The sequence below is a fragment of the Ovis aries genome, chromosome 12 (genome assembly GCF_016772045.2).
Source record: "Ovis aries strain OAR_USU_Benz2616 breed Rambouillet chromosome 12, ARS-UI_Ramb_v3.0, whole genome shotgun sequence".
NCBI lineage: Eukaryota > Metazoa > Chordata > Mammalia > Artiodactyla > Bovidae > Ovis > Ovis aries.
In genome coordinates this window covers 14,572,925-14,588,988 of record NC_056065.1, presented here as the reverse complement: position 1 = coordinate 14,588,988, position 16,064 = coordinate 14,572,925, and the positions used below count along the sequence as shown (strand labels likewise).

Below are 16,064 nucleotides of genomic sequence, written 5' to 3'. Positions count from 1 at the left end.
GAGCGTCCCTTGGACTGCAAGGAGGTTTAACCAGACAATCCTAAAGGAGATAACCATGAATATTCATTGGAAGGACTGATACTGAAGCTGAAAGTCCAATACTTTGGCTACCTGGTAGAAAGAGCTGGCCTATTAGAAAAGACCCTGATGCTGGGAAAGTCTGAAGGTGGGAGGAGAAGGGGACGACAGAGGATGAGATGGTTGGATGGCATCACCAACTCAATGGACATGAGCTTGAGCAAGCTTTGGGAGTTGGTGATGGACAGGGAAGCCTCGCATGCTGCAGTCCATGGGGTTGCAAAGAGCTGGACATGACTGAGCAAATGAACAAGGAATGACAACTTAGCATGATTAGCATTTGAATTATAAAGAACACTCACATTGGAATCACAGAGTCGGGCACGACTGAGTGACTGAACTGAACTCCAGCCTTTAACTATATCTATAGACATTTTAGTGATGGCCATTCTGACTCAGGTGAGGTAATATTTTATGGTAGGTTTTATTTACATTTCTTGAAAATTAGCAATGTTGAGTATCTTATTATATGCTTGTTGATCATCTGTATGTCTTCTTTGGAGAAAATTAAGTCTGTTTAGGTCTGCTGCCCATATTTTGATTGGGTTGTTGTTTTGCGTTGTTGATCTGTATGACCTGCTTGGGTATTTTGGAAATTAAGCCAGCTGGGTATTTTGGAAATTAAGCCCTCATCGGCAACATAATTTGCAAATATTTTCTTCCAGTGCATTGGTTGTCTTTTCCTTATTTTTACGGTTTTCTTTGCTGTTCACAAGCTTATGAAATTGATTAGGTCCCATTTTTGTTGCTGTTGTTGTTTTTTCCCTATTGCCTTAGGAGATTGACCTAAGAAAACATTGATATGGTTTATGTCAGAGAATGTGTTGCCTATGTTCTCTTCCAGGAGTTTTATGATATCCTGTCTTATATTTAAGTCTTTAAGCCATTTTGAGTTTATTTTCAGTCAGTTCAGTTCAGTTGCTCAGTTGTGTCCAATATTTGTGACCCCACGGACTGCAGCACTCCAGGCCTCCCTGTCCATCACCAACTCCCAAAGTTTATTTTAGTTTACTGACACATGTGTTGTGGTCCAGCTTTCCCATCACCACTTGTCAAAGAGACTGTCTTTGCTCCATTGTATATTCTAATGTTCTAATGTATATCCTAACTTTATGAATAGCTCTTGAAGTTTATATTAATGTATCTTTATTGAAGCTCTAAAGTCATGGAACTTTTTCTCAATATCACTTTCAACACCCTTAGTAAACTATGCAAGACCAAAACATCATTTGAAGATGGACTTTTTAGCTGGAATATGGACCTGTAAGTTGATTTTATCATATTGTTTGTGCCTTTTACTAAATTTGTTGGAAAAAAATCTAAATACCATAATTTTAAATATATTTCCAATAAGTTTTCTATGTTAGAAAAATGCTAGGAATATATTATTATATTTTTTCTTTTAGAAAAATAATGATAACTTTTAGAGTTTTAACAGATTCAAAATTTTAATTTAAAACAGAGTATTAAAGAAATTTTGGAAAATGCATATAGCATATCAGGCAATAGATTAAAATTTCCACAATATATATATTTTGATTTTTCCCATCTTTGTCAATCATATATTAAAGTTCATTCAACTATTTCAAAATAAATCTAAAGAATATGTTAGTGTGATTTTTTTTAGGTAACTTGAGTCAATTTAATTGAATGTTCTGAAAATAATGGAGAATCCTAGACATTATACTTGATATTTTTTGCACTAATAATTATATTGAGAAATAATATTTGACATAAATGCCATTACTGGAATAGTATAGCAGTTAATTAAGCTATATGCACATTTGAGCCATTCCTTTTTTGTTTACAGATGTGTTAATGAACTTCAGTCTACATTTACATTCATGATTATAAGAGATAAAAGCAACCATTTGTTCAATTTCCTTTTCTAGAAACTGGCTCATAGTTAATGCTATTTATCCAGCTCCTGTGTTTTTAAAGAATTAGCATGATAAAAGCAGGCATGATAATGCAGATTTAACAATATTTTTGCTGTTATCTGATAATGATCTTATTTGACTTTATTTTTTAACAATACTCTGTCTCCTAGATTCTACTAATCACGAGATATCTTCATACAACATTTGTTCAAGAAATTATGTGCCCACTACATGACACTTAAAACCCAAGGTTTTTTATCTAATCAAAGAAATTGTAGATCTTGATATCCCTAGTGTGAATCTTTAAAATATAAAAGCAACACAGAACCTTTAGAGAGTTGGTAGAAGTGTTCAGCTTTTTTTTTTTTTAAATTTTAATATCTTTAATTCTTACATGCATTCCCAAACATGAACCCCCCTCCCACCTCCCTCCCCATAACATCTCTCTGGGTCATCCCCATGCACCAGCCCCAAGCATGCTGCATCCTTTGATTTCAAATATACTACAAAAGCACTTTGCAGTCAGTTGTTTATTCAAGTAAAAGGATTTCAGAAGTTGAATACCCTTGGATTTTGCTTACACACCCACCACCCTAGCCATTCAGTCCCTTTCACCCTGTTCAATTACATCTAAGCAATTATAATCTTATACTTGAGGAGGGACGTCTTTTATCTTTTATCTATATATTTGATAACAAAGGAAAATAAAAGATATTCTCCCCAGGAAATTACACAGCATAATAAAAGTGTGCATGAAATTCAAGGACCCTGTAGACATGCTCAAGAATCTTTCCCAGAGCTTTCGCAGTAGCCCAGACTGCAGCTGACACTGGGTCAGATAATCACTAGTTACTTTACTGCTTCAGGTGGGAACTCCATCCATGTTTAAATTTAATTCTGAAAAGTCTGATCGCCCTCCCCTCTTTCCCAGCTCCTACTACCTCACCCTTGCAGGCCTTGGGTACTTTCAGATTATTTTCTGAACCTTGTTGCTCCCAGTACACATTAACCTCATTCCCTTTTTTTTTTCTTAGTTACACATAAGATACGTGAACTTTGCTTTACAATCCATCCATCTCTGTATCATTCCTATATTGTTCTCTAATTCCCCTCCCTGATCTAAAGTTCCACTTTTTTTTTCCCTGTTTCCAGCCCTGCTACATACACTTTAAAATATTTCCATTATGGAGACTTCCTTAGTTACTGTGATACAGAATCTGCCTGCCAATGCAGGAGACATAGGTTTGATCCCTGGTCTGTGAGATACCACATGCTACAGAGCAACTAAGTCCATGCACCACAACTACTAAGCCTATGCTCTAAAGCCTGGGAGTTGAAACTACTGAAGCCTGCATTCATTCCCTAGAGCCCATGCTCTGCAAGGAGAAGCCACCACAATCAGAAGCCCTTGAACCGCAACTAGGGAGTAGCCCCTGCTCAGTGCAACTAGAAAAAAGCCCAGACAGCAATCAAGACCCAGAACAGCCAAAAATAAATAAATATAATATTTTAGAAACTATTTCCATTGTGTGCATTAGAACTCCTTTTCAAGACTCCTGGATAAAGAGCATTTTCTGGAGTCCTTTCAAGGCAAAACTGTTCACTCTCTCACACTCCAGGTTACTCCTCTGTGTTCCCTAGAGCTACTGTGAGTTTACTTACTTATAAAAGTCACTTCTACTTTGAGGCTGGCTCATTTATACCATCCATGAAGCCTTATCAACATCAGCTGTAGCATCAGTGTCTAGGAACACTGCCTGCATACAATAGCCTAGCCGTTAAAACATGTGCCTTTTGTGATACAGATTTCTATTCTGGGATAAAAGAGTATGTACAAATATCCATTAAGTTTTGATATGAACTGTGAATGAATACTTACTATGGATACAAAAACTCTATTGTATAATTCTACTTGGTGTACTGAGTGAAAAATCAATAGCCATATAATAAACACACTTGCAACAATGATGTCTTCTATTAGAAAATATACTTTAAGTCACTGTTTGTATCACTGAAATTGATTTCTGAAAAAGCCTATTTCTTCTCAATAACCTTAAGCTAAATGCCTACAATACTACTCTACCTTACAATATTTTAAAATTAATACAACATTTGCATTCATGCTGGCCACATTTGTATCTATATGGCATAAATATTATTTATGTACTTGATTACTCAATACAACCTAAATTTTATGGTCAGAGGTAGACTATAATTGTACAATTTATCTCTACAGAAGCCTTTGTCTTAACCTCATTTACAAACAATATTGGAAATCGGCAGTTATTATTTGTGCAACTCTTAAGCTAAAGATATTTTCATGTAACCTTTTATTTTCTCTAGGGGAATCTTGGAGAAAAGATGTACCTTGGGCTAATTTGTCTAGCATTCTCAACATATCAATGTACTAATTTTTCAAGTAACTGAAAAAATATAAATACTAATTTTAATCTCACAAAGCAATAAAAAATATGTTTGATGACTGATTTTTACATTAATGATGACATGTTACATTTAAAACACAAAGAAATGCTCTTTATGTTTTATTTTGTTCTTACTACTTTGTCCAGAATCACACCATGACATTGTGCCAACTCTATGGTCTGTTAATTTTACAATGGCCCCTGGCCAAACCCAAACACAATAACATGCTTATCCAAACTGCCAGAGAAATATGTCAAAAACATCTATTGTTCTGGAAACTACTGCCTCTCTCTCTCTCTCTCTGTCTTTCTCTCTTTCTCTTTCTTCTGAAAATTAAAGGTATCCTGTTTCCCCATTCTCTCAGCTTTCATAAAGTCAAATTTAGTTGAGTCAAAGGCTAACGATTTTAGCAAACACATGGATTTGTCCACTAGTTCCAGATTATGGTGCATATTGACTTCTGGAAACTTAGAAACAACTACTTGTACTCCTTAACTGTGTCTCTAAAAACAAAGAGGGAATTACTCCTTGACTTCTTAATGATTTTTGTGCCACTGACTCATTTTGAGCCCAGTCATCTACTACTCAGGATAGTGTTTTAAATGCACACAATCAAATTATGAAGTTTTACAAAAGAAATCAGTATTATTAAAAAAAAGTTTCATCCATGTATGCTTTGTGTGTGAGTCTAAGTAGTCAAGGACAAACTCAATTCATGGGCATTTCAATTAATGCTCTAACTTGAAAAACCTTAATCCAGTTATCTAGTTAACAAAATTACATGAAAAAATATATATATAATTTCATCTTAAATGTATTGCAAAACTCAAAACAAAAGGAAATCACACATTATTCTTCAAGACACCATGGTTTACATCAGTGAGCCATAAACATACATAGAAACGGATTTTAGAGACAGAAAACACAATGGTATGATATGATGGTTTAATCACTAAGTCATATCCTATTTTTGCAACCCCATGGACTATAGAACACCAGGCTCCTCTGTCCATGGAACTCTCAAGACAAGAATACTGGAGTTGGCTGCCATTCCCTTCTCCAGAGGATATTCCTGACCCAGGGATTGAAACCCAGTCTCCAGCACTGCAGGCAATTCTTTGCCACTAAACCACCAGGGAAGCCTCATGGTATGATATAATCATAGGATTAACATATTCATACCTTTATGGCAGTGGATGCAATTTGAATGTGGTGAAGTCTCCGAAGGGTGCTGTCCCTGTCGATGAAATAGGAAGCAGCCAGCTGATGTAGAGTCTCCAGAGTAACCGAGGAGCTGTTGGTGCTGGGGTCACTTCCTTCAGATCGTTTGCTCAGCTTCCGCTTGTCCACAAAAATTGTGAGTGACTCCTCTCCTGCATGAATAATATTTTACATTATTCCATTTTCCACTTAAAATCAGTGTTTAAATTACCTGCTACTGAGGAAGCCTAGATTATAACCATTATGAAAAAAAGAGTGACAAATAACAAATGGGCAGGGAGTTTTGTTTATATTTTTGTTCACAAATACTTCACACATACCTAGAAAAGTACCCGGGATGATTGATGATGGTTGTGAATACATATTTACTAAGCATTGAATAGCAAGCTTTTGTGGAATTTTTTTCTCTAGATTTTATTGACTCTTTCGTATGGTTTAGCTTATCAAACACTAATGTGACCCCCAAATTAAGCAAATTAAGATAAGAAAATATGTAAAACAAACAATAGTTACTATAGATCATTATGGCAAATGGAAACTTGATCAAGTATATTAAAAAATATTGTTGTTTAGTTGCTAAGTCATGTCCAATTCTTGATTTCTCAGGCTAGAATACTGGAACCATTTCCTTCTCCAAGGGATCTTTCAGACCCAAGGATCAAACCTGCATTTCCTGATTGGCAAGCAGATTCTTTACCACTGAGCCACCTTGGAAGACCACTTCAAAACATTAGCTGTTTTCAATTGTATCTGTAAAATGCAGAGAAAACATATATATGCCTATATAATTATATAAATATGTATATTAAGCTCAGGGTTATCATGAGAAACACTGGGCTGGTTGAAGCACAAGCTGGAATCAAGATTGCCGGGAGAAATATAAATAACCTCAGGTATGCAGATGAAACCACTCTTATGGCAGAAAGCGAAAGGGCAAGAGGAGAGTGAAAAAGTTGGCTTAAAATTCAATATTCAGAAAACTAAGATCATGGCATCTGGTCCCATCACTTCATGGCAAATAAATGGGGAAACAATGGAAACAGTGAGAGACTTTATTTTTTGGGGCTCCAAAATCACTGCAGATGGTGACTGCAGCTATGAAATTAAAGGACACCTGCTTCTTGGAGGAAAAGTTATGACCAACCTAGACAGCATGTTAAAAAGCAGAGACATTACTTTGCCGACAAAGGTCCGTCTAGTCAAAGCTGTATTTTTTCCAGTAGTCATGTGTGGATGTGAGAGTTGGACTATAAAGAAAGCTGAGTGCCAAAGAATTAATGCTTTTGAACTGCGGTGTTAGAGAAGACTCTTGAGCATCCCTTGGACTGCAAGGAGATCCAACCAGTCCATCCTAAAGGAAATCAGTCCTGAATATTCATTGGACTGACTGATGCTGAAGGTGAAACTCCAATACCTTGGCCACCTGATGTGAAGAACTGACTCATTTGAAAATACCCTGATGCTGGGAAAGATTGAAGGCGGAGGAGAAGGGGATGAGATGGTTGGATGGCATCATCGACTCCAAGGACGTGAGTTTGAGTAAATTCTAGGAGCTGGTGATGAACAGGGAGGCCTGGTGTGATGCAGTTCATGGGGTCACAGTGAGTTGGAGACGACTGAGTCACTGAACTGAACTGAACTGAACTGAAGTTCAGAGGTTTCTTGTGTGTTGCAGTCCATGGGGTCACAAAAAGTCAGACACGACTGAGTGACTAAACAACAACAAATACATGACATTAAATATTATATTATTGCGTGTTGATAGCTTTGTAGAAATCACTAACATCCATCCATGGGAGCTTTAGGTACTTGTCAATGGACCCCTTAAGGTGAAATTTGAAGTTAAGCAAATTACAGTTAAGCTGCAATTTTCAAGGTTGACTGTTGATAAAAAAAAAAAGGCAATGCCATTTAAGACTAACACTAAGAACTTGCCATCCTCAGACTTCCAGATTCCTGGATTATCTAGCATATAATTGTCAGACCTGAAGCTTGTTCTCATTCTTTCAGAAACCCATCTGTTCAGGTGGCGTTATGCCCATTGACAAATTGGCAAGCCAGTTTCCTAAAACACCAAATAAGGTTTCTAACAGAAGAGTTTGCTTGTCTTCTCAAAATTAAAAAATAATGCAATTTTAAAATGACACAGTCTAGTGACCATCTAATTCTAAGTGACAGTTTCTACTTCTCTGCAAGAGATAAGGCGAGTTGCTCTCAGAAATAATGTGTCAACAATGTTATTTCAGAAAATTGCATTCTCAGCTTGTATTTGGACCTCAGCATGCCAAAGCAGGAGATGCAAGAGATGTGGGTTGATCCCTGGGTCTGGAAGATCCCCTGGAGAAGGAAATGACAACTCACTCCTACATTCTTGCCTGGAAAATTCCATGGACAGAGTGGCCTGGTGGGCTACATTCTGGAGGATCACAAAGAGTGAAACACAACTGAGTGTGTGCATGTGCGTGTGTGTGTGCGCACACACGCACACACACACACATATCCTGGAAATCAAGCAGATTAGAAATATAGAAGGAAAAAAAAACCTTCAAAAATATGAATGAGTGGATCAAATTATGAACAGCATTAAGTCATTTGCATGGTAACCAGCCTTCACATGGGAACATCTGAAAGCAAAAAGGAAATATTTATGTCAAATACTATAAGGAAAAAACAAACAAACAAACAAACAAAAAACAAACAAACAAAAAAAACACAGCAATCATTTACCCCTGAAGGGAAGGATGAACTGGTTTGGAAATTTGTTCTCACTAAATCTGAGACCAACTCACACATGTACCTAAGCAAACGTTTTGCCCATGGAGACAGAAAGATCAGTGCTATTATCTTCTTATGATCTAAGAAGTCACAAGGCAGCTCAATGGCACATGCAAGTGCTATGATCTGAATTTTGTGTCTCACAAAATTCATATGCTGACATTCTGTCCTTCTAAGATCATGGCATTAGGAGGTGGGGTCTGTGGGACATGCCTAGCTTATGAGAGCAGAGCCCTCAGGAATGGAAGTCATGCTTTGTAAATGAGTCTCCTAAGAGATTCTTGGTCCCTTCTGCAATGAAAATATACAAGGAAAAATCTGTGACTGGAAGACAGCCCTCACTCAACCATCTTGGCATTCTGATCCCTGACTTCTAGCTTCCAGAACTTTGAGCAAGACGTTTCTGCTGTTTACAAGTTACCCAGTCACTGGCATTTTGCTATAGCAGCCTGAACAGACTAAGACAGCAAACAGTGTCTCTTCTTAAATACAGTTAAAAACCAAATGACAAAGATATCTTGACAAAAGTAAATAAAAAAGAAAGAAAAATTAATTATCTCTTCAGGCCAAAATTATTACATCAGAAAACTAAGTAGACTGAATAGTGCTAAAGACTAAAACTTGCAAATCTGCTTTAACTGAAACACTTTTCATAAAGTAGAACACAGAAGATATAGGTTAAAATATCCATATGCTGACAATGTTATGAGACTTCAGAACATGTTTCCTAGACCTAGATATATTCAGTGGGGGTAAAAATGTAATGATAGAGATCTACACAGCCTACTTAATAAGATAGGTCATCTAGTGAAATATGAAACCTTATAATAATAAAGAGGAAATGAAAATTTCTTCTCAACAGTACCTAGAACATATTGGCCATATAATCCATTAAAAAATCCTTAGCAAATTTCAAAAGTTTGAAGAAAGAAATCAGTTGAGAAAGTTTTTCTCCTTGATGACTCAAGACGAGCTCCTATGAGCTTGCTTTGTCTAGACTCTTTCTATAGGCATGTGCGAGTCCAACTTTAGGAAAAATTCTGTCAAGTCACTTTAGCAAGAATCCCCTAGCCTGAACATCTGATCATCTTTAATAGCCTACCAAATTCCTCATCCACCACCATCTCCCTGGTGACATTTGGTAACCTTGGTCTGCCTTCAGCAAGATTCTTGTTAGGTCCCTTTAAAAAGAATTACTCTGCCTTTTCTGTAATACTCTATCTACCAATCCTTCCACCCTGCTCATAGACTAAATGCACCATATTCCTGGCTCTGCTCATAATTAAGCACAATCTCCCCTGCTATACAATTCTATTGTAGGAGGCCCCATGCATGAAGTCTGTCTTACTGTTCTTCATCAAACGTCCAGATAACTGTTTCTTTAACACACTTACTGATTCAGGTCAGTTCACTTCAGTTCAGTCGCTCAGTCATGTCCAACTCTTTGTGACCCCATGAACAGCAGCATGCCAGGCCTCCCTGTCCATCACCAACTCCAGGAGTCTACCCAAACCCATGTCCATCTAGTGGATGATGCCACCCAACCATCTCATCCTCTGTCGCCCCGTCTCCTCCTGCCATCAATCTTTCCACCATCGGGGTCTTTTCAAATGAGTCAGCTCGTTGCATCAGGTGGCCAAAGTATCGGAGTTTCAGCTTCAACATCAGTCCTTCCAATGAACACCCAGGACTAATCTCTTTTAGGATGGACTGGTTGGATCTCCTCACAGTCCAAGGGACTCTCAAGCGTCTTCTCCAACTTCACAGTTCAAAAGCATCAATTCTTCGGTGCTCAGCTTTCTTTATAGTCCAACTCTCACATCCATACATGACCACTGGAAAAACCATAGCCTTGACTAGACCAATCTTTGTTGACAAAGTAATGTCTCTGCTTTTTAATGTCTATGTTAGCCATAACTTTCCTTCCAAGGAGTAAGTGTCTTTTAATTTCACGGCTGCAGTCACCATCTGCAGTGATTTTGGAGCCCAGAAAAATAAATTCAGCCATTGTTTCTACTGTTTCTCCATCTATTTGCTGTGAAGTGATGGCATCGGATGCCATGATCTTACTTTTCTGAATGTTGAGCTTTAAGCCAACTTTTTCACTCTCCTCTTTCACTTTCATCAAGCGGATCTTTAGTTCTTCACTTTCTGCCATCTGCATATCTGAGGATATTGCTATTTCTCCCGGTAATCTTGATTCCAGCTTGTGCTTCATCCAGCCCAGCATTTCTCATGATGTTCTCTTACTGATTATAATATACTAAAATTAAAAATTGATAGAAACTTTTGAATTTCCTATGGATAGATATTCTATTATATAATTATTGTATAATAGGATAAATGAAAGAAAAAATAACAAATATTCTAAGAAAAATTGAGGAAAATATAATATAATTCAATGAAGCAAAGATGGGCTCCATAAAGGACAGAAATGGTAATGGACCTAACAAAAGGAGAAGATATTAAGAAGAGGTGGCAAGAATACCCAGAAGAACTGTACAAAAAGATCTTCACAACCCAGATAATCACGATGGTGTGATCACTCACCTAGAGGCAAACATCCTGGAATGTGAAGTCAAGTGGGCCTTAGGAATCATTACTATAAACAAAGCTAGTGGAGGCGATGGAATTCCAGTTGAGGTACTTCAAATCCTAAAAGATGATGCTGTGAAAGTGCTGCACTCAATATACCAGCAAATGTGGAAAACTCAGCAGTGGCCGCAGGACTGGAAAAGGTCAGTTTTCATTCCAGTCCCTAAGAAAGGCAATGCCAAAGAATGTTCAAACTACCACACAATAGTACTCCTCTCACATGCTAGCAAAGGGATGCTCAAAATTCTCTAAGTCAGGCTTCAGCAATGTGAGAACTGTGAACTTCCAGCTGTTCAAGCTGCTTTAAGCAAAGGCAGAAAAACCAGAGATCATATTGCCAACATCTGCTGGATCATCACAAAAGCAAGACAGTTAAAAAAAACCATCGATGTCTGCTTTACTGACTACACCAAAGTGTTTGACTGTGTAGACCACAATAAACTGTGGGAAATTCTTCAAGAGATGGGAATACAGACCACCTGACCTGCCACTTGAGAAATCTGTGTGTAGGTCAGGAAGCAACAGTTAGAACTGGACATGGAATAGACTGGTTCCAAATAGGAAAAGGAGTACATCAAGGCTGTATATCAGAGAAGGCAATGGCACCCCACTCCAGTACTCTTGCCTGGAAAATCCCATGGGTGGAGGAGCCTGGTAGGCTCCAGTCCATGGGGTCATGAAGAGTCGGACACGACTGAGTGACTTCCCTTTCACTTTCATGCACTGGAGAAGGAAATGGCAACCCACTCCAGTGTTCTTGCCTGGAGAATCCCAGGGACAGGGGAGCCTGGTTGGCTACCATCTATGGGGTCGCACAGAGTTGGACACAACTGAAGTGACTTAGCAGCAGCAGCAGCAAGGCTGTATATGTCACCTTGCTTATTTAACTTATATGCAGAGTACATCATGAGAAATGCTGGGCTTGAGGAAGCACAATCTGGAATCAAGACTGCTGGGAGAAATATCAATAACTTCAGATATGCAGATGACATCACCCTTATGGCAGAAAGTGAAGGAGAACTAAAGAGCCTCTTGATGAAAGTGAAAGAGGAGAGTGAAAAAGTAGGCTTAAAGCTCATCATTCAGAAAACTAAGATCATGACATCCAGTCTCATCACTTTATGGCAAATAGATGAGGAAACAATGGAAACAGTGACAGACTATTTTGGCGGGCTCCAAAATCACTGCAGATAGTGACTGCAGCCATGAACTTAAAAGATGCTTACTCGCTGGAAGAAAAGTTATGACCAAGTTAGACAGCATATTAGAAAGCAGAGGCATTATTTTGCCAACAAAGGTCCATCTAGTCGAGGCTATGGATTTTCCAGTAGTCATGTGTGGATATGAGAGTTGGATTATAAAAAAAGCTGAGCACTGAAGAATTGATACTTTTGAACTGTGATGTTGAAGAAGACTTTTGAGATTCCCTTGGACTGCAAGGAGATCCAACCAGTCCATCCTAAAGGAACTCAGTCCTGAATGTTCATTGGAAGGGCTGATATTGAAGCTGAAACTCCAATACTTTGGCCACTTGATGCAAAGAACTGACTCATTTGGAAAGACCCTGATGCTGGGAAAGATTGAAGGTGGGAAGAGAAGGGGATGACAGATGAGATCATTGGATGGCTCCACCAATTCAATGGACATGAGTTTGAGTAAACTCCGGGAGTTGGTGGACAGGGAGGTCTCATGTGCTGCCGTCCATGGGGTCACAAAGAGTCAGACACGACTGAATGATTGAACTGAAAGAACTGATACATAAGTACATCACAATTCTATGTAAAAATATTCAGATTTGAAAAGTGATATATTATTCAATCAACCACAATTTTGTTTTCAAAAGTAATTTTCATCCACATTTTTAAAGCCAGCTGTAGCTCATAAGCATGACATGAGTGCCAAAGGACATCCACCCATTTTGTAAAAACTAAATGTGATTTTCAAGTGATTCAACATTCTGAGTCCATTAGAAAGTGAAAAGGATTAATGATTGTAGATATAAAAAGATGTGATTATTCACATAGAAATCATGCAGCTGTGCCTTTTACAACTAAAATACTGCGGAGGTTTATGGACTTTAAAAGCACATACTGAAGATTGCTTTCATAGAGAATGCAAAACAGAGGACTGTAAAACCACAAAAAAAAATCATGACTTTAATGATATCCTAGTGTTAGTTCATAGGGTAAGATTAGGTATATTCCATATATTGTGGACGTCACAATTATGTGTTTTTCTGTCCTGGTTTTCAAGAGTTGATTTTGTGTCCAGGAGAAACAGAAATGAAAGAACTTTCATTCTATTACCTTTTCACTTGGATCTTCTCAACTTGCATTCTCACATATATAGTTTTTAGGGATGGAGGTAATGCTTTCAAAATTTCACAATCAAAAGCAATGGAAAAGAGAATGAGTAACAGAATCTACAAATAAATCAACAAAAGGCAGTAGTTTATTATTTGCAATTTTAATTGTGTCATGGATGCAAACATGCACACATGTATTGCCGTTGTTCAGTCACTAAGTTATGTCCGACTCTTCCTGACTTCATGGACTGTAGCCCATCAGGTTCCTCTGTCCAAGGGATTCTCCAAGCAAGAATACTGGAGTGGGTTGCCATTTCCTTCTCCGCGGGATCTTCCTGACCCAGGAATCGAACCCGCCTCTACTCCATTGGCAAGGGTATTCTTCACCACCGAGCCTCCAGGGAAGCCCATGTATGTATTAAGGGTCCATTGTAAAGAACAGTGAGTGCTGCCCTTTAACTTGGTATCGAAAATAGAAAATGGTAAGGTCAGCAGAATTCATAAGAGCCAGATGTTCCCTGATTCAGTATAAGTTTTGAAACACATCAGAAAGTTATTATGCTCATTTTTTCTTTTTATGCCTTTGCCGTCTGCCAGTAAGATAGCATGTTCCAATGAGAGCCTTTTTCAACTTAATTCCCAGAACGAGCAGACACTCAGAGCGCGGGATCCATATATACTGAAGAGACATAATACTGGGGAGACACAACAAGTATTATGTTGTGTAGTTGCAGTGCACTGAGTTCTGAGGTTATTTCTTTTTTAACTGCAATGAGGGTAACTCTTGGATGTTTTCTGTATTTTATTTTAACATTGTTACTACCCATGGACTAGTATACTGACTCCAGTATATATCATTCCACCCAGGTGAAAAAAAAAAAAAAGTGCATTTATGGCAAATATCTTCCCAGTCATTCAACTTTCTTATCCTTGAAAATCTTACTGTGAATGTCTATTTTGCTTTTGTGTGAGTTTCATGTATCAAAAACTGCTATAAGAGGAGAATAACAGGAACAACCAGTACAAATACAGTTTAAATGTAATTGTAGGTTTTATTTTTGATGTATTGTTTTAGTTCAAAATTGTTATCCTATTTTTGGTAATAACAAGTCATATTAGTCCTTGTGTTTTTCATTCCTTAAAAAATTCTCCAAGTGTTACTATATTTTAAGTATCTCTGTCTTTTTAAATTTTACTTCACTTTTCAGTGTTTACTCTCACTGCTAATGATCATTGTTTCCTTGCTTTTTGTGTTAAAAGGTATATCCCCTGAAGACATGTATCTTTCCACTAACATAGTGTTGCAGAAAAAAGACAAGGTTTTAGATACAAATAGAAGGGGAAAAAAATCTAGAAAAAACAGAATTCTGATAAGGAGCAAAGTCAAATATATAAAGACAGTAAAAAACAGACATGTTGGCTTAATACCAGTTGGCATCTGCCAGATATTTTGCAAGAAAATAGCTAGCCTTATACAGCTTTGACAAAAACATAATATGTTTTGCAAAACACTCTAAAAAAAAGCAACTGACCTTATGCTTATTAAGAGTTATCCCCCACAAGTTGTCAGAAATATTTCTAAACAAAATTGCCCAGAAACAATAGTTCCTATAGAATAACAACATGAATAAAAAAAGTAACTGGAAACATATAGTTCCAAGGAGAGATGGAACAGAATACACCCTGAATGAAATAGAAATTTCATGGAGCAGTTTACAAACAATGCTATAATGAACATTTTTGTGATGTGTAGTTGCAGACTCTTGCTATTATTTTGGTAAGATTGATTCTCAGAAGTGAGATTTCTGGAGCAGTTAAGTGCAGTTGAAATTTATATAGATACTCTAAATAGTGCTGTTCAGACTTAATGTGCATATAAATCACCTGGAGATCTTGTTAACATATAGATTCTGATTCATTAATCTGGGATGGAATCTGAGATTCTGCATTTCTAACAAGTTCCAAGGTGATGCTGATGCTCTTGGATCGTGGACCAGCCTCAAGTAATGAGGCTCTCAACCACGTAAAATTTATTACCAGTTTAAATGTCTGTCTTTATCAGTGACCTGTGTGTTCCTTTAAGGAAGGTCCTGAATCTTTGTGCTTTTATAGGTAACTCAGTACATATTTGTCAAATAAATGGACAAGTGATTTATCTGTCCTATTAAAGTGCTATACAGAAAAACAAGAATAAATATAATTGTATTTATGAAATTCTAAAACTCAGCATTTATCTTTTGACTTAGTTGCCAGGAATGCCATTATTAAGACCAACTGACATAGCAAATTTAATTTCATTTTCTTCTTTGTTATCTTTATTATGATTCTTATAAATGGGCTCAAGACATTTTAGTAGGTAACTGCCTTATAACCATTACATGTGAATTAACAATATTACTTTAATTTCAAAGTTTTCATTCTCTTCACCAGAGAAGTGTGAATGACAGAGACAGAAATGAAAGAATAAGAGAGAGACAGAGACACAGAGAGCTGACAGAGAGCTGAAGTGATATAACTAATCTTAAGTAGTATGAGTCTAAGTAAATATTCAGCCTTAAATACAAATATGGAAGTGTCATTATTTTAATAATTCCTTGGAATATAAAGCTTAGGAAAATTGTTCTTTTCTTTCTTTCAATACTTTTTCTTGAACAGAATATGTATTCTAATTAGAAATGCAACTGACTATGCATTTCTCATTACTTGAAAATACATAGAAATAGTTCCATGTATTTTCAAATAATTATTCCTATTTGGTTAAATAATAAATTATATGTATTAATACA

At 37.1% G+C, this 16,064-nt stretch overlaps 1 protein-coding gene across 3 annotated transcripts in view; it reads right to left on the bottom strand.

Annotated features, from left to right (window-relative positions):
• BRINP3 (BMP/retinoic acid inducible neural specific 3) overlaps positions 1-16,064 on the bottom strand; it is a 418,385-nt gene that overhangs the window by 130,487 nt on the left and 271,834 nt on the right. For all 3 annotated transcript variants that reach the window (XM_042257081.2, XM_042257082.2, XM_042257080.2), the window contains exon 4: positions 5,565-5,755. In XM_042257081.2, coding sequence (XP_042113015.1) covers positions 5,565-5,755 — 191 coding nt within the window. The remainder of the gene's footprint in view (positions 1-5,564; positions 5,756-16,064) is intronic.